Below are 18,869 nucleotides of genomic sequence, written 5' to 3'. Positions count from 1 at the left end.
AAAATATAAACGCAACATGCTATAACTTGTAAGATTTTCTTGAGTTACAGTTTATGTAAGGAAATCATTCAATAGAAATTAATTAGTTAGGCCCTAATCTATGGATTTCACATGCCTGGGAATACAGATATGCATTTGTTGGTCACTGATACCTTAAAAAAAAGGTAGGGGAGTGGATCAGAAAACCAGTCAGTGGATGACATGTCTGGTGAGTATGCAGGCCATGGAAGAACTGGGACATTTTCAGCTTCCAGGAATTGTSTACAGGTCCTTGTGACATGGGCCAGTGCATTATCATGCTGAAACATGAGGTGATGGCTGTGGGTGAATGGCACGGCAATGGGCCTCAGGATCTCGTAAATTGCCATTGATAAAATGCAATTGTGTTTGTTGTCCGTAGCTTATGCCTGTCCGTACCATAACCCATCGCCACCGTGGGAGCACTTTGTTCAMACATTAACTCTGTTCACACATTGATGCCCATACAGCGCCAGACAGTCTGCCATCTGCCCGGTACAGTTGAAACTGGGATTCATCCATGAAGAGCACACTTCTCCAATGTGCCAGTAGGAATCTGAGGTGAGCATTTGTCCACTGACGTCGGTTACGACTCCGAACTGCAGTCAGGTCAAGACGCCGGTGAAGACAATAAGCACGCAGATGAGCTTCCCTGAGACCGTTTCTGACCGTTTGTGCAGAAATGATTTTGTTTTGCAAACCCACAGTTTCATTAGCTGTCCGAATGTGGATGTCCTGGGCTGACTTGGTTACACATGGTCTGTGGCTGTGAGGCCGGTTGTAGTGCCAAATTCTCTAAAACTAAGTTGGAGACGGCTTATGGTAGAGAAATTAACATTCAAATCTCTGCCAACAGCTCTGGTGGACATCCTTGCCATCAGCATGCCAATTGCACGCTCCCTCAACTTTAGACATCTGTGCCATTGTGTTTTGTGACAACTGAACATTTTAGAGTGGCCTTTTATTGTCCCCAGCTCAAGTTGCACCTATGTAATGATCATGCTGTTTAATCAGCTTCTTGATATGCCACACCTGTCAGGTGGATGGATTCTCTTGGCAAAGGATAAATGCTCACTTAACCGGGATGTAAACAAATTTGTGCACAGCATTTGAGAGAAATAAGCTTTTTTTGCATATGAAACATTTCTAGGATATTTTATTTCAGCTCATGAAACAGTGGACCAACGCTACATGTTGCGTTCATATTTTTGTTCAGTATATTTAGAACGTAAGTATGGCTATTCAGACAGGCACAGTATCTGGTGCATAGTGTAAATCAACTACTCGCCCCATTGGTGATATGATAGTCATCCTCCCCCTTATTATCACAGTGATTTACTACCAGCGTTGAACTATTTTCATGATTTTAAGTGAAGAACGAACTGCTAATCGACTTGAAATCTAAACTCATCTGTCCATCCTGTCGTCCATACCTCTCCGCCTCGTCGTCCCCAATTTTAACCCTTGCTTGCATTATACTGAGTTGATACTAACGGGCTGCTTTGTTGCGCTACTCTTTCCAGCATCCTGGATGCCTCTCATTCATTTGAAGTCATGTCAGTGTTGATTTATATGACCCCCTGACTGCTGTGTCAGATATAGGACTGTATCTATGTCATTATTGCATAACCAGGGGGACAGCAGCACGCCGGCCAATCCAGGATTAGGTGTTGTCCCCCCCCATCTCCCAATCAGATCATCTTACCAGGAACCTCAGAAGCTCAGCCTCGTGCTCCCACCCCAGACTCCTCTCATACCACTGACCTGCTCTTCTCCCTGCTGCCAGAGATTTCATAGCTCTCATTCCAAGCTGTTTCCTTTGGCCCTCAACTTGTCCAAATATGATGAATAAAGACCGGATACTGCAGATAGCTCGAGGCGCGCCCCGTTTAAAATGTCAGTCAGCTATGTTTTCCGCAACAGGCATACAGTAAATTGTGCTTTTGATAATTGGGTGTAATTTTTTTCCCCACCATGGTTATTGTAGTTGTTTTGTAGGTTTTACGTGTTTTCATGGCTCGACAAGTACCGTCTTTGCCTGCGAGCATAGTGCTGACCATCATGCTCAGAGCTGCACTTTGCTCAGTAATTGTTGCCAAGCGTCCATTCCACCCCCAGAACCTCATTCTACGCCGGGGAAGGAATGCAGGCTTGCAGCGTTTTTGAAACCCTGTGGTGAATACGGTTGTCTTGGTTGGTTCCAAGAATTCCTATCTTTATTCTAGTTTGTGCTCAGAGGGGCACACCACACACACATACACACCTCTAACAAAGAGACAATTAGGAGACCTTCARAATGATGGTAGTGACCAATGGGGAAAGGAGAAAGATCTGTTATACAGATTGTGACATCCAGTGTAGCCTGCGTTAAGTGATACAATCGCACTAGCAGCCTACATTCTAGCTTCAATTCACCGTAGTGCAGTGGTTATTTTGTAACGAGCACAGCATTCAGTTCAGAACCATTTCTGTTCCCATAACCATATTTCAGTAGAGAGGCATTCAGTATCCTATTCTTATCTCAGCCAGAGGGTCTCTCCTGCCCTCTGTCTCTCTGCAGGTGCCCTGCCTGGTGGGACCCCGCAGTGGGCTGCATCTCTGCTGAGTGGGCCCCAGCCATCTGTCTGCTCATGTAGAAAGGAGAGGGGAAACAGGCTAATTGCATCTGTGTTTAAATCTACAGCTCCTTTTTGTCCTGCATGTCCCAACCAGTCCCATGGAGCAGGGAAATGAGCGACATCAAGGTTAACCGCTCCACTGTTTATATAAAAACACATATGCTCACACAACAAACACACTCTGCCTCTTTTTAATCCCCAAACTTCCTGACATTGAGCTAAGGGTCGTTCACAAATGCTCTCCACAACCACACGTGCATAGAGCCCACACTGATGCATGCTCACATCCCAAGTATCTCACGTGTACTACCACTGAGTAGGATCATGTACGAAAGTAAGCACACATACCAAATATACTGAACAAAAAATATAAACGCAACATGCAACAATTTCAGAGATTTTACTGAGGTACAGTTCATATAAGGAAATCGGTCAATTGAAATAAATTCATTACGGCCCAATCTGTGGATTTCACATGACTAGGCAGGTGTGCAGCCATGGGTGGACCCGGGAGGGCATAAGCCCACCCACTGGGAAGCCAGGCACAGCCAGTCAGAATGAGTTGTTCCCAACTAAAGGGCTTTATTACAGGCAAAAATGCTCACTAACAGGGATGTTAACAAATTTGTGCAATTTATTTTAGATAAATAATATTTTTGTGCATATGGAACATTTCTGGGATCTTATATTTCAGCTCATGAAACATGGTGCCAACACTTTACATGCTGCGTTTATATTTTTGTTCAGTGTGTGTATTCTATATATTTCACCAAAGTTACACCTCAAGCAGCATGTGTGGGGCAGTGGAGGCTCCTGAGAGGAGGAAGGGGAGGACCATCCTACTCAGTGAATTCCAGAAATGTTTTAAATAATGAGATAACTATATTAAATATGTTCACGTCACCAAATACCTGATTTAAAACGAACTGTTTTGCAATATACCTCTACAATAGTCTCAACAGCGCACTCTAAGATAGCGCCATGATGTAGCCGGAGGACCGCTATTCCCCATCCTCCTCTGGCTACATTTACTTCAATCCTAAACGTAGGAGGCTTGTAGGCCTTACCCCCTTCCATAGACCTAGAAGGTAATTATGACCACTTCCGGAGGACGTCCTCCAACCAATCAAAGCTTTTGTATTATGAACTGACATGTTGTCCATCCAATCATAGGATTAGGATCAGAGAACAAACCTAGGGTGGTATGCTGTTGTTTTGCCGGTATTAATTTAGCAAAGGCGATAACGCATCCCTCTGGACAGACACAAGCAAAAACTCTTTAAATAAATGTTGCTGTATAGGCACACCCACAAAGATTAGAGATCTGACATGATGTATGGGATGAAAACAAGACGATTTTTCAGTCTGATCAACTGTAGGCTACTAATAATACCAACTGCGTACTGCCTATGCGCCCTGTCCATCTGGTCGGTGTAAACAAATTGTTAACGTTATGTATTTATAGTCCATTTGTTTGTCAGGAGAAAATGTGAATGTGATCAAATTTGGTTTGTATGCAAACGTGGGCTGGCTAGGCTGCCAAGASCTTTTTAATCCAAAATGATTAACTGGAATTAATCAGTCAACATAATAGTGATGACACAGACTGTGAGTACATTTTTTATGTGGTCTACAGCTTAACATGCATAAAGCAAGCTCAGCCCTGTGAGTTGTATTGTCCATCAGTTGTTGTCTCTGTGTTTGGGTAGAGGGACCCCACCTGTTAGTCTAGCCTAATATAATTTGCTGTAGTTTGACAGGGTTTCCCCCCCCCCATGGCCAGGAGTTGTTTCCAGGAGTTTTTTTCAAAACCATGTGACCTGATTAGAAAACAGGTCCCATCATAGCCTGTATAAAACCTTTTTACAACTGATTAATCACTGATATAGCCTATAGCACAGGTGTCAAACTCATTCCACGGGGGGCCGAGTGTCTGCGGGTTTTCGCTCCTCCCTTGTACTTGATTGATGAATTAACATCACTAATTAGTTAGGAACTCCCCACACCTGGTTGTCTAGGGCTTTATTGAAAGGAAAAACCAAAAACCTGCAGACACTAGGCCCTCCGTGGAATGAGTTTGACACCCCTGCCCTATAGGGTTCAGAGGTTTTCTGGTTAGGTTACCAGAAAAGGAAAACTCCAGGCCCCAGGGGGGAAAAAATTGTCCCACCACTCTGGGACCTACAGTATGGTGCCACCACTCTGGGACCTACAGTATGGTGCCACCACTCTGGGACCTACAGTATGGTGCCACCACTCTGGGACCTACAGTATGGTGCCACCACTCTGGGACCTACAGTATGGTGCCACCACTCTGGGACCTACAGTATGGTGCCACCAGTCTGCTCGCAGTTGTCAGTTATTGTCAGGTAGTATGTGGATGATCAGGGCTTTATCCAGGAACATTTCTTTGGCTATTTTTGATGTGTCAAATGGGAGAGATACGCAGTCTGTGTTTGACTTTGAATTCTGAGATGTCTGAGTTTAACTTCATGGATAAACTTCTTGACCAAACCTATGGTGGGGCTGCTGTAATGGAAGTATGTGCTATTTGTATGTTTCCTCTCCAAGCACTGTGAGTAGACCTGTCCATTTTCTATGTCGAGTCAATCACATACACAAAGACAATCACATTATTACACATCAATGATTTTACTCCTTGCTTGTACTAACTCATTCTTATCTCTTTTGTTTAACTGTGTAGTGTGTTATTGTTTTTTGTCTTCCCAGTCAAATCCTGTCCTGCCCTCAGAGGATGAGTTGAGCTCTTCTCCATCCCCATCCATACATGATGAGCCTGTCCTGCACTGAAGCCTATGAACACCTCAACCCCTGTCCTGCACTGAAGTCAAGCCTCTCAACCTCAACTCATGCCTCAAACCCTCATTGAATCACTGCTGTGATCCCTCCCAGCACTGTGTAAGTAGCCCTCTCATTCACATTCCCCATAATATTGTACTATACATGTCTCTATGAAATGATTTAGGTTCAAATAATTAGTCTTTCACAATGTTTTAAACACACTTTTGTCGTCTCCGCGTGTTCCTCGCCTACACCGTGGGTCTCCCATCTTCTTCAATTTTGCAAGTCACCAGCCTCCACTGGTGTGGGGGTAATATGATGCTTTCGTGGATCACTGATACAGAAGTCTGTGGTGAAAAGGGAGGCACATGGCAGTAGAATTCTGTGTGCAATTACTGCTAATGATATGGCCCCATGCAAACTGTGGCCAGAATTCATTTAGGATTAGGCCTGGGATGGGTGAGTTCTGGAAAATAACAACAAAAAGCACCTAGGGCTGCTGGGAACCAAACATGCCATGAATACATTCATATCTCATATTTGAAACTGATAATAGTGATTACTGGCTTATTTGGGGTCCAGTGTCAAATTCAGGAGGGTGCCTCGGTACGGAGCGTTCAGATAGAAAGGGTAGGCTTTTGTGTAGAATAGTCATGATTCGCTTTCATGAAGAATAGGGTGACAAGTCAGCGATATTCACATTTCGAATAAGCCCCTAACTTCTAACCTTTCTAAATATCACTATCGTATTGCCCCATAGGCCTGTGTTCCCATAAGGACATTTTACTCCAGTCCATACTGGGGTTATAGTACAAGATAATCAAGACACCTGTGTGAGTTAAAGACTGGGTACCTTTTCTCTTTGGCAGCACCTGTAATAATAGGAATCTGATCTGGGCCTGGTGGCTGTACATTTGAAATATCCCACCTGCTCCTAGTATAGAGTTGCTAGGCAAATGGTAAATGGCCCTGATATACAAACCAGAGGAGGCTGGTGGGAGGACCATTAAGGGGGCGGGCTCATATGGATACCACATGTTTGACTCCGTTCCATGAATTTAATTCCAGCCATTACAATGAGCCCGTCCTCCTATAGCTCCTCCCACCAGCCTCCTCTGATACAACCAGAGATCCTGGCACATTTCCAGACCCTAGACATAGACAGAGTTCTGTCTTCTGTCCTTGATACATTGGTTTAATTGTACTGTCCTCGTGTTTTTTATTGGTTGGTTGATCTTAATTCAGGCTCAGTAATCATTTGGAGTTTTTTTGCTGAGAAAATTCCTCATGTTGAAATTCTGTGAAACCCTGCTGATCAGTTCTGCTTCTACTGTTGTACTACCACATTGACTACATTTTACTTGGCTCGTTAAGGCCAACTGATCAAACGTCATTGGAGAGAACTGCTTCAAATTAGAAAGTCATTACTAAGATTTGTTTTAAAACCAGCTGTCTATTTGCAAACTCACTAGGGCTTGCCTAACTTGCTGCATTCCCCACATTGATTCATGTTACCACAGGAAGACAAACTGTGTCCCTTTGAGAGTTTTAGGCGTGGCCCATCTCTTTGGCCCCAAATGCAAACATGGCCCTCAGGGTGCAGTGACCTCAGTCAACCTCAGTCAGCATGCACGGTGGGTTTGAAGGCAGGAAGTCTGGGCCGGCCCTAGGCATAAGCGACATAAGCGGTCGCTTAAGCCCCCGATCGTTAGGGTTAACTGAAGTTTCGGGGTCTCAATTTACTGTTAGAATAGTAGAATACACCAGGTGCAATTTCAAAATGTTATTGTGCATCAGCAGTTTCTGTCTTCAGCAGTCACTCAGTTGGCCCATGTCAGCTAACATGTTTTAGATTTATAAATTAGTCAAGCCAGCTATCTAAACTTAGGGAGCCCCCATTGATTTTGTTAGTCAACTCTTACACAGATATCCTATCAACATGGCAATAAGTCATGGCAAAATGTTTACAATTTCAGGAAATTAGCTTTAAAAGGTCAAAACATGAGCTACACCGCATGGCGAAATGGGTTATTAAATGACTAAAACAATTCTCAGCCACATGGCAAAATGTGTAGAATTGTAGGAAATTAACTTTAAAATGTAATTTTTTTGCTCTCCACCATCAAAGTGGGGGGCCCCCCAACCAAATCTTGCTGAGGGACCTGAAAAGGCTAGGGCCGGCCCTGCAGGAACTGGCCTCAGAGAAAGCTTCTTCATGGACTTGTGACCCCAGCAGAGTGTTTTTATGCATCACACCCATGTCAGCTACAAAGCCTTAGCTCCTCCCCACCACCCCTCCCCACCGTACACACTCACACAACTGCTTAAACATTAACATAAGCAGACACATTGAGTAAGAATCCACCCTTCTCAGACAAGGCCATCTTTAATCCAGTCACGTTGGGTCACTCAAGTTCACTGTTTATTCAGGGGCGACTTCTTCCATGCAACCGTGTCCAGGATGTTGACACGGTTCTGCTGCAGCCCACAGCCCATGGGCTCCTCTGTCTGTCTCAATGCATCATGGCACGGATCAGGCCTCCCTTGGCATCTGTCATGGGTATTTTTCAGAAGGATCTCCTGCATCATGTTCTACAACCAAATAATACATAAAGGCCATGCAATATATATATAGTACCGGTCAAAAGTTTGGACACACATATTCATTCCAKRGTTTTTCTGTATTTTTACTATTTTCTACATTGTAGAATAATAGTGAAGACATCAAAACTATGAAATAACACATATGGAATCATGTAGTAACCAAAAAAGTGTTAAATACTACTCCCTTCACAGAACAGCGCAAACTGGCATAGAAAGAGGAGTGGGAGGCCCCGGTGCACAACTGAGCAAGAGGACAAGTACATTAGAATGTGTAGTTTAATGAAACAGACGCCTCACAAGTCCTCAACTGTCAGCTTCATTAAATAGTACCCACAAAACACCAATGTATTAAAACCCTTGAATGAGTAGTTTGACTGGTACTGTACTTTATCACAAAGTAGTTAGGATGTAGTGAGCTACTTTTTCAATGTAACACATGGTTAGCAGATGTTAATGCGAGTGTAGCGAAATGCTTGTGCTTCTAGTTCCAACAATGCAGTAATAACCAACAAGTAATCTAACCTAACAATTCCACAACTACTACCTTATACACACAAGTGTAAAGGGATAAAGAATATGTACATAAAGATATATGAATGAGTGATGGTACAGAACGGCATAGGCAAGATGCAGTAGATGGTATAGAGTACAGTATATACATATGAGACTAGAATGACTATCACAGATTATTCCCTAGCCTCTCAATCTCATCCAGAAAGAAGGTCATATCTTGGTAGGAGAGCTGCGGAGAGATGACTATCATGCGGAAGAAGTTGACTCGTCCACCCTGAGGCTGGTAGCCCACCATCATAGTACCCTGCTTAATCATACGCTCCTTTATCACTGGAGCCACCTGGTGATGAAGATACAAGATCACAGCATTATGTCAGCCAGACCAACAGAAACTAACTGGTTTAAATGTAGAATATGTCATAGAAATTGAGTTGAAAAAATATAGAACTGGCATCATAGTAAACAACTTGACACACACCAACCTTTGACAATCTGTCCTGGTAGTCTGGACTGTTCTCCTTTCCCCTCAGACTGGGTGGTATGAACCAGAAACACACGTTCACAAACTCAGGCTGTTTAACAGGACAAAACCAGAAGACAGGTGAGATGAAAATGGGAGAAGAAAATGTTAGTATACATTTGATCAAACACTGACTTACCTTCCCTATAAGTTGAAAGCCCTCTCTTTTCGTCATCTTCTCCACCAGATATCTACGTGTGGGACAGTCAACACACAGATCATTGTTCCATAACATTTGAAACATCTTTAATTGACATAGATTAGATTAACATCTTAAAATTAGAGTTCTGAGCTGTTTTAAGTGAGGAGCTTGACTAGTCAGAATTACAGCTGTAGGTTCTGTAAATGTCCCAGCTAGCACATAACGTTCTGAGAACCATATGTTTCTTAGAGCTTGGTGAGTGTGGTTATCCTATGGCCCTCAAGCTCAACTTTGGACCTAGAAGCCAGTTCCACTGCAGTGTCTCATTGTTCCACTCTAATCAGGGACTGATTTATACCTGGGACACCAGGTTTGTGCATTTAGTGCAACAGRAACCCAGCAGGCTCCGGACCTTGTAAGGTAAGAGTTGAATAACCCTGTCCTATGATTATTTTGCATACAACCTTCCCATAATGTTCTGGGAATGGTGCAGGATAGTTGCTTGGCTTTAGAACATTCTCAGCACATTTACGATACTTGACAAAAAAATAAATAATAGTTCCATGGCTAGAGAACAGAATATAAAATGTGTTTGCACGATTAATACCTAAGCCAATGAATTTCCATGTGTCCTAAATTCAACACAGTTAATCTAAGACGTCCGTGTTAAGTCTTATTGAAACATGTTCTCAGAATGTTATTTCATTACTTTCAAATAATTTTAGTTCTAAGATCATTAAAAAAAACTCCAAGGAAAACTTTCAGGGAAACATAGTAAAACATTCTCAGAACCTCCCTGCAACCAAAACATTTACATTACCAGAACAGGTGGCATTTTCACTCCCTTTCTCAAAACATTTAAAAAAGTTACCTTTTACCAATCAGGAAACATATGGCTTTGTTCCCAGAACCAATGGGAAAGCAAAAATATACGTTCCCACAACTTCCAAGGAACCAAATGTGCTAGCTGGGGTTTATGTTTGTACCTTGTATGGGCGAAAGCCCTGTCCACCCGCTCTTCCAAGCCTTGTGACCCCACAGCTTTCCACATCAACCACAGCTTCAGGCAGTCAACCTTACGGCCGCACTGTATCGACTTGTCACCTGTGTCCAGACTCATGTCATAGAACTTGTCCTGCTGGAAGAGGTATGTTGCATCTGCACTGTGGCAACGTTTCAACAGGTCCTGTGGAAAAGGGGAAGAGATCAAGAATAGCTGAGAATTTGCTCAATAATAATGATAAGGAAGACAACAAAATGGATCTTTAAAATGTGTACAGTGCCTTCGGAGAGTATTCAGACCCTTTGACTTTTTCTACATTTTGTTACGTTACAGCCTTATTCTAAATAAGGTATGTTTTTTTATTTTCATAAAATAAATTTCCACAAGATATAGTCCTGACTCAAATGTAGGGYTACTACCCAAGCCGGCTGGTCATTCGTTCTATCGGTTTGGTTGCCCAGTCGTTCAATCTTTCGAGCCCTGAATGCTGATTGGCTGACAGCTGTGGTATATCAGACCGTATACCATGGGTATTTTTACTACTCTAATTATGTTGGTAACCAGTTTATAATAGCAATATTATCACATCAGTCACCGGCTTCATTAATAATTGCATCGACGACATCGTCCCACAGTGACCGTATGTACATATCCCAACCAGAAACCATAGATAACAGTCAACATCCTCACAGAGCTAAAGGCTCCAGCTGCCGCTTTCAAGAAGCGGGACACTAATCCGGACTCTTATAATAAATCCCTCTACAACCTCTGACTAGCCATCAAACAGGGAAAGCATCAATACAGGAATATGATCGAATCCTACCACCCCGGCTCTGATGCTCATTAGGTGTGGCAGGGGCTTGCAAACTATCACGTATTACAAAGGGAAACCCAGCTGCAAGATGTACAGTGACGCGAGCCTACCAGACGAGCTACAGTGCATTCGGAAAGTAGTCAGACCCCTTCCTCCACATTTTGTTACATTACGGCCTTATTCTAAATGTATTAAATCAATGTTTTTCCTCAATCTACAAACAATACCAAATAATGACAAAGCAAAAACAGGTTTTTAGAAATGTTTTCAAAAAACAGATACCTTATTTACATAAGTATTCAGACCCTTTGCTATGAGACTCGAAATTGAGCTCAGGTGCATCCTTTTTCCATTGATCATCCTTGATGTTTCTACAACTTGATTGGAATCCACCTGTGATAAATTCAATTGGAAAAACCAAGACATGAGGTTGAGGGAATTGTCCGTAGAGCTCCGAGACAGGATTGTGTCGAGGAACAGATCTGGGGAAGGGTACCAAAAAAAGGGCCAAGAACACAGTGGCCTCCATGATTATTAAATGGAAGAAGTTTGGAACCACCAAGACACTTCCTAGAGCTGGCCACTCAGCCAAACTGAGCAATCGGGGGAGAAGGGCCTTGGTCAGGGAGGTGACCAAGAACCTGATGGTCACGCTGACAGAGTTCCTCTGTGGAGATGGGTGAACCTTCCAGAAGGACAACCATCTCTGCAGAACTCCAAACTCCAAGAAGCCACTCCTCAGTAAAAGGCAATATTCTCTGGTCTGATGAAATCAAGATTGAACTCTTTGGCCTGAATGCCAAGTGTCATGTCTGGCTGAAACCTGGTACCCTCCCTACGGTGAAGCATGATGGTGGTAGCATCATGCTGGGGTTTGTTTTTCAGCGGCAGGGACTGTGACTAGTCGGGATTGAGGGGGAAGATGAACGGAGCAAAGTACAGAGAGATCCTTGATGAAAACATGCTCCAGATCGCTCCGGACCTCAGACTGGGACTAAGGTTCACCTTCCAACAGGACAACAACCCTAAGCACACACGCAAGACAACGCAGGAGTGGCTTCGGGACAAGTCTCTGAATGTCCTTGAGTGTCCCAGCCAGAGCCCAGGACTTGAACATCTCTGGAAAGACCTGAAAATAGGTGTGAAGTGGTGCTCCCCATCCAACCTGACAGCATTTGAGAGGATCTGCATAGAAAAATGGTTGAAACTCTCCAAATACAGGTGTGCCAAGCTTGTAGTGTCATACCCAAGAAGACTCGAGGCTGTAATAGCAGCCAAAGGTGCTTCAACAAAGTACTGAGTACCGTTAACGCCTTATATACTCGCTTCGAGGCAATTAACACTGAACCATGCATGAGCACCAGCTGTTCCGGACGACTGTGTGATCACGCTCTCCGTAGCCGATGTTAGTAAGTCCTTTAAATAGATTAATGTTCACAAGGCCACAGGGTCAGATGGATTACCAGGATGCGCACTCAGAGCATGCGCTGACCAGCTGGCAAGCGTCTTCCCTGACTGACCCAAAAGTATTGGGACAAATTCACATATGTGGTATTAAAGTCGTCAAAAGTCATCAAGCTTGTGACAAACTTGTTGGATGCATTTGTTGTTTGTGTTTCAGATAATTTTGTGCCCAATAGAAATTAATGGTAAATAATGTATTGTGTCATTTTGGAGTCACTTTTATTGTAAATAAGAATAGAATGTTTCTAAAAACTTCTCCATTAATGTGAATGCTACCATGATAATGGATAGTGCTGAATGAATCTTGAATAAGGATGAGTGAGAAAGTTACATAAGCACAAATATCATATCCCCCCCCAAAATGCAAACCTCCCCTTTTTAATGTAATGTTGAGAGGATAGCATGTCTTGGGGGAATGATATTTGTGCGTCTGTAACTTATAAACTAACGTAACATTCAACCTTAAAACGAATAACACATCCATGGTCACATTAATGTTACTGTAACTTTACATTCCTTCTAATGTAATCATATAAAGCGTGCATGTTCAAGATAGCAGGTCATCTCAGGTCTGTGGAGATCTTCGCAATTGCTCTAATGCAGAATCTCGAATGGCATTGATCACTTGCACCATGTACTGTACTTTTAAAGATGTGCTATGCAGACAAATTGCTCCACCATTTCCTGGTTGCTAAAACTAATAGTTCGCCTAATTTAAGTTTATATGACAAAATAAGCTAGTATAGTGTAGAGAATCATTTTACCATCCAAACCACTGAAATGTTTTCCGTAAGCAAAAATATTGTTGTTTCTGCTGATTGAAGCTGGTGTACAACACCGAAAGTAAAATTGTATGGTAAGCATAGAAATTGCACACACAGAACATATCTACCTCTTCTTATACTTGCTTTCAAGTAGAATGATAGATCTATAACTTGCATTTCTATGTGAATTTGTCAGGTCGCCAAAAAAGTTACATATTGCCACTAATGTAATCTCAACTGCAGTCCAGGACATTTGGTTCTTTTATTAGATGATGCACATTGATAACACTAATTCGTTGTATAAATAAATGGTTGCTTTTAAATGGTTGAAAGTGCAGTGACAGACATTTGGGTGCCAACTAAACCAGAAATCAGACATTGTTTTTCCATTGTAATTTAGTTGGACTTTAAGATGGTTGAAAGCATAGGGATAACATTCGAAAGTCAACTAACTTCGGCTGTCTTTTTGAGTGGGTGAATATAGGTTGTAATCTCATTGATCAATGTCTAAACCAAATATTACCCAATTAAAATGAAGTGCCCAGTGGGTACCTTCAACTTCCTTCAAACTGCACGCAGAGACATAAAAATGGTATTGAGGAGATTCTAACTGAATAAGTAGGACAAATGGCTTATTGACAAAATGTCTAACTATCCCTTAAATCTGTGACAGTCCAAATAGTATGATATGTTACGTTTCGTATGGTATGTATTCATTTGTGGATGTCCGTCATCCATTCCGTATGATATGTTCCGAATTACAATTTGTTAGAAATGTTAAATTGCAATTTGTACAATATGTTACGAATTCTAATATTTTCTGGCTAATGTTAGCTAGCTGTATAACGCTATATTAGCTATGTGGCTAGGGGTTAAAGTTATGTTTAGGCGTTAGCTAACCTTAACACTTTAACCTAACGTGAAGTAATTTTAAAAGTAGTAAGTAGTTGGAAAGTTGCTATTTAGCTAAAATGCTAAAGTTGTCAGTGATGAGATTCAAACACGCAACCTTTGGATTGCTAGACACTCATGTTATACACCTACCCATCCACTCAAAATGTGTTTTTGCCTTAAGTAACCTTCTGTCTTATGTAACCATACCAAACATAACCTACTAATTTGAGTTTCTCAGATTTACATTACTATGCTATGTCTAGTCTATGAGACCAGGCTGGGTGAAGGGATGTTGTGTTGTCTTACCGTGGTGTCCTTGAGCAGAATGGCTGAACACTGCAAGCCAGTCAGCATCATCTTGTGTGGATTCCAAGTTACTGAATCGGCTCTGATCACAAACACATTCACATAATTACACTCGGGAGTCAAAGTCATATGTTGAGCCAATACGGAAGACTAGCCCAGTCATGCGAGACATCAAGACACCTAACCTATACTTTCGTACACTTTATCTCACACAGGCTGAATTACTTTTAGTTTTTTTTGCAGCACATTTATATAGTGTRAAATTGCGTTCAAGCAACTGTATTCCTGAGCATGCACCTGACTCCCACCTCTCAACTCCTCTCATGAGATGTCTGTGTTCCTTTGAGAAGAGAACACTCCCTCCCCAGGCTGCCTGTGCCAAACCACAAGACAACACCAATCAGTATTCTTCAGCTCAAAATCACATGGGAAAGATGGTCACTGTTGCAAAGGATTTAATTAGACGGTGGCCATCTTGGACATTATTTTGGGTTATGAAGTTTGATCTACATAACAGGTGTTGTCGGGAATCATCTTGACAGAAGACTACTTTTGTGGTCTGAAAACATTGGACAAAGTTTGATTTTGAATGAAAGATCACTTTAAGAAGGACTCACATCAACATGCATCCATAACCCCTGTCTATCACAGATGTCAGCGATGGGCTCCAGGGGGTCAAAGGCACCTTGTACAGTCGTTCCTGACGTGGCGTGGACAAGGAATGGTACTGCCCCCTGGTAGGTGAGGAGGGGTAATGAATGATATCCTTACATCTCTACTTGGTGCTTTGCCGTGTGATACGTGCTTTGCCAATAGACTACTAGGAATTGCAGATAAAATACTTTGAATGCTGACGGAGTACTAGGAATTGAGCAGATCCTTGTGTAAGATATCACTGATTGTCTATCAGCAATTCCCATTAGTCTAGTGGCAATTCCAACTGTTATCTGTATAATTACTGTATCACAGCAGATATAATAAAATTGACACAGTAAATTTACAAGGTAACCACAGTAAACTTGCTTGAGATTTCGCCAGCTCAATTTTCTCACTAAGGTCATCTGTAATCATGCAACCCCTGTAGGATAACAGAGAGCATGAGTTAAAATCTGTAAATCATGCAGGCCTAGGAATCATAGATGTTCATGAGATGACTTACAAGAGTCAAAGGAAGGTTCTTATCACTTTACCTATCATCCACGTTGACCTTAAACACGTTCTCTGTCCCAATACCCTGAAAGGCAGCTGCTTTCATCACAGAGTAATGGCTCTGGAGGAAAGTTTGCGTAGAACGAATTAATATGTGAATGAGAAGTTAAATAGTGCATTACTTCTACCATACTGTTTTCCCCCACCTCTTGAGATGTAAAGACAGCCAGTCGAGGGAGGGCCCACTGCCCCTTAAGTTTAACTTCTGGGAAGGCCCGATAGCGTGCTAGGTTCATGGCATACATGTTAGACATGGTACCGCCTGGGCAGAAGATGCCATCTCCCTGTGCCCACCCAACTAGAGAACGTAGCTTGGAGAGTACCGCGTCTTCCATCAGGACGAACACTGGCGCTACTTCATAGGTATATCTGTAAAATAAATTATACAACTGTCCATCACAAGCTCCTTCATAACATACTTTATGGAATGTATATATGCATATATATCAGTGGAGGCTGGTGGGAGGAGATATAGGATGATGGGCTCATTGTAATGGCTGGAATGGCACAATATCAAACACAAAGATATGGAAACCACATTTTTTACTCCGTTCCATTCCAGCCGTTACAATGAGCGCATCCACCTATAACTCCTCCCTCCAGCCTCCACTGATATATATTGCTCCCTCCTACTGGCTAGTGTTAAGAGCCTCCGTAAGGAATCGTCCTGTCAAGGCATGGTAGTCCACCCCTGCAAAGAGCTGATTGAAGAACCGCGGATGATCTGGAAAGAGAGATGCACTTTACTTTAGTGTATGCATTCTGGACAGTCCCAAGCGATTGCATTTACCAAAAATCGACTGTAACCAGAACCACACTCATCTCACTCTAAGGTTTCCCTGTGGGGTCGGGTAGCTCTGGTCTTAGTGAGGCCAGCAGCAAACCACCCTAACACCCAGGACCAGAGCTAGGCCTGGGGTGGACTTACTGGTCTTCACGCTGTACTTGGCCACGTCCCGTACTCTCTGCAGCAGCTGGTGCTGTTGCTCCCCATTCTCTCTCAGCTCCAGATCGAGCAGAGTAGCCAACTCCTCTGGCTCGCGCCACTCACATACCTATAACCAGGGGTATAACAAGCACAAGAAACCCCTGAAAATACAGTACTGAGTGTGTACCTCTATGGTTAGATTGTGATGCACAGTCAGGTGTGATGATGATATCAGTTAACATAATGGTACTAGCCCAGTGGTTCCTAAAAATGTTTGCTACATGACCCACCAGGACAGCTATCTGTCACTCAAGACTTACCAAAAGGCTTGCGCAGCAAAACATCTAACAATATGACACAGTGCAGAGAACAGTCATGTTAGGCTAGAGACAGTCAACAGTTTGATTTAGGGATGTGAGACCTTCTCGTTGACGTCTATGCCCTTACATAGCACCTCCTCAAGGATGACTTTAAAAGCCTCGGTCAGGAAGAGCTGACCCTCTCTGTGGTCCAGAAGAGGTTCATTCAGGTGCTGCTGACCATAGGGTTGAGAAGGTCCTGTAGTTGTCACGTAGTCTAATGAGGTAAAAGCAGAGAGAGTTGAATAGAGTTGTGGTAATCTGATCCTAAAGTCAATAATTACAATCACCAACAAGTTCTTTGTATGGTTTAGATATTTATACAATACCAATTCATGGCATTGTAGATATCTATTCACCGGTTGAGAACCCTGGAAAGGACACGCTCCTCCCATCAGATAACACAAAAGCATTTAAAATCACCTTGCTCTGAAACACTCTGACTACTCCACCAGTCAATGAAGGAAGACCATCCCAGGTTCCAGAATCTAGGTAGTTGACTCATGACTTAAAACCACACTGCAAATAAGATCAAACAATTGAGCAAATGCATCCCTTAACAATTTCATATTTCTAAAGGGGTAATTTACACTACGTACATTTACAAGAGAGTTTAATACCTGCGTGTACACATATTACTGTAGTATACATTTTTAATATCTCCTATGTCACCTTCGTAGGTAGTGTGCGAGACTCCTCCTAGACTTGCCCCCATCCCAAGCAGTAGAGTTTAGAATTTGTCTCAAGCCAAATGCTCGTACAATAAAAAAATCTTAATAGCAGAGAAATCTTTTTAAAACAGCTGAACTGTGTAGACATTTTCCATATATTTGAATCTTGTTTTATTGAGTTTACCTGAAATTGCAGTAATAGCCTGTTTAATGTTTTAATTGTCGCGGTAAAATAATGGTCATTTCAAATGGAAAGGCAGCAGCAGGCGGGTTCATCTCCTCAGTGAATGAAACAATTTCAGTCCCAATTCACTTTCATCTCATGTAATGATTTACATGATGTTAATCATATTAAGCCTGTTTTGTTCTAAGCTCACTTTTATATGCTAAATTTGTAATGTATAAGCTGTTTAGCTATGGTTCAGCTGGTAGCCAAAATTAGCATTCAGCTTATGATCRACATTGATTAAGTGGGTACTACGTGATACATATATAGCTCGCATGCAACCCGTCATGTCGCTGAGTCTACCTTTAACAAAGTCTATCAAAATGTATATCTGACTCCATGAAGATATATCAATGTGCAAGAAAGTATTGTTGAGTTACAGGAACAGACTATCAAGAAAGGTCTGAGAATTGCAGTCTGGGTACCAGTCTGTTTAGCAATCATTCCATTTGATAGACAATTCTATCAAAGGCAAACATTTAAATAAATTGTAAAATGTATAAATGCACATACAAGGCAATCTGTGCAAATCTCAGAAACTAAAATCACGATGAACACACAAGTAACATAGCTAGCATCACTCTTACAATATGAAGTCCACAGTACTGTAGTGTAACTGTAAAACAGCGAGCAAGAAATGACATCACCAAATCATGAACTAATCGCTCTCACCTGTGCCTGCTTGTGAACTGTGGCCAGAACCCTGGAGAAACTTTTATAAGGCAGAGCCGAGAGCACAAGCAGGTGATTGGGGGGGGATGGTTGGATGAGCATTGGGTAATGTTGCCCTTGCTTGTATCTTTATTGCACTCACTCAAATGGTGGGAGAGTGTCGTTTGCCGCTGTGTAGGGCCGCCACCAACGAAGACAGGGAGGGAATTGGGAACGAGATAAGATAAGGATATTATAGTTGGGTTTTTCCATTCATCTTTATTACTATTAGTTTATTAAATTGTTTAAACTTTAGGTTCAGTTAGTTTCCAGACCTATTTAGTTATTTTTTATTTAGTTTAG

At 42.3% G+C, this 18,869-nt stretch overlaps 1 protein-coding gene across 3 annotated transcripts; it reads right to left on the bottom strand.

Moving 5' to 3' along the window:
• Positions 1-8,473: 8,473 nt before the first annotated feature.
• On the bottom strand, positions 8,474-18,610 carry LOC111951635 (cysteine sulfinic acid decarboxylase). Of its 3 annotated transcripts, none has more exons than XM_023969840.2 (15): positions 18,528-18,603; positions 17,382-17,477; positions 17,021-17,175; positions 16,600-16,726; positions 16,305-16,395; positions 15,818-16,040; positions 15,653-15,732; positions 15,486-15,540; positions 15,080-15,196; positions 14,771-14,835; positions 14,463-14,544; positions 10,204-10,403; positions 9,215-9,266; positions 9,038-9,127; positions 8,474-8,895 (listed from the first exon to the last, which is right to left on the bottom strand). In XM_023969840.2, exons 2-15 carry the CDS (start codon positions 17,461-17,463, stop codon positions 8,722-8,724), a joined length of 1,593 nt encoding a protein of 530 aa, XP_023825608.1. In that variant the 5' UTR covers positions 17,464-17,477; positions 18,528-18,603; the 3' UTR covers positions 8,474-8,721. The 3 variants fall into 3 exon arrangements, with proteins under 3 accessions (XP_023825608.1, XP_023825610.1, XP_023825609.1); XM_023969841.2 differs by having other exon boundaries at positions 8,546-8,895; positions 9,034-9,127; positions 18,528-18,610; XM_023969842.2 differs by lacking the exons at positions 17,021-17,175; positions 17,382-17,477; positions 18,528-18,603 and adding an exon at positions 16,920-17,011.
• Positions 18,611-18,869: the final 259 nt, after the last annotated feature.

This window comes from Salvelinus sp. IW2-2015, linkage group LG25, assembly GCF_002910315.2.
Source record: "Salvelinus sp. IW2-2015 linkage group LG25, ASM291031v2, whole genome shotgun sequence".
Taxonomy (NCBI): Eukaryota; Metazoa; Chordata; class Actinopteri; order Salmoniformes; family Salmonidae; genus Salvelinus; species Salvelinus sp. IW2-2015.
This window is presented reverse-complemented; position numbering and strand designations above follow the sequence as displayed.

Excerpts from the sequence above, each read along its gene's own strand:
- LOC111951635 (XM_023969840.2), bottom strand. The coding sequence starts at position 17,463 with ATGAGTCAACTACCTAGATTCTGGAACCTGGGATGGTCTTCCTTCATT. Across the intron at positions 15,197-15,485 it reads TTGAGCTGGCGAAATCTCAA|GGGGCAGTACCATTCCTTGT; the intron begins GCAAGTTTACTG and ends CTCACCTACCAG. Across the intron at positions 9,267-10,203 it reads AGGGCTTTCGCCCATACAAG|ATATCTGGTGGAGAAGATGA; the intron begins GTACAAACATAA and ends TCCCACACGTAG.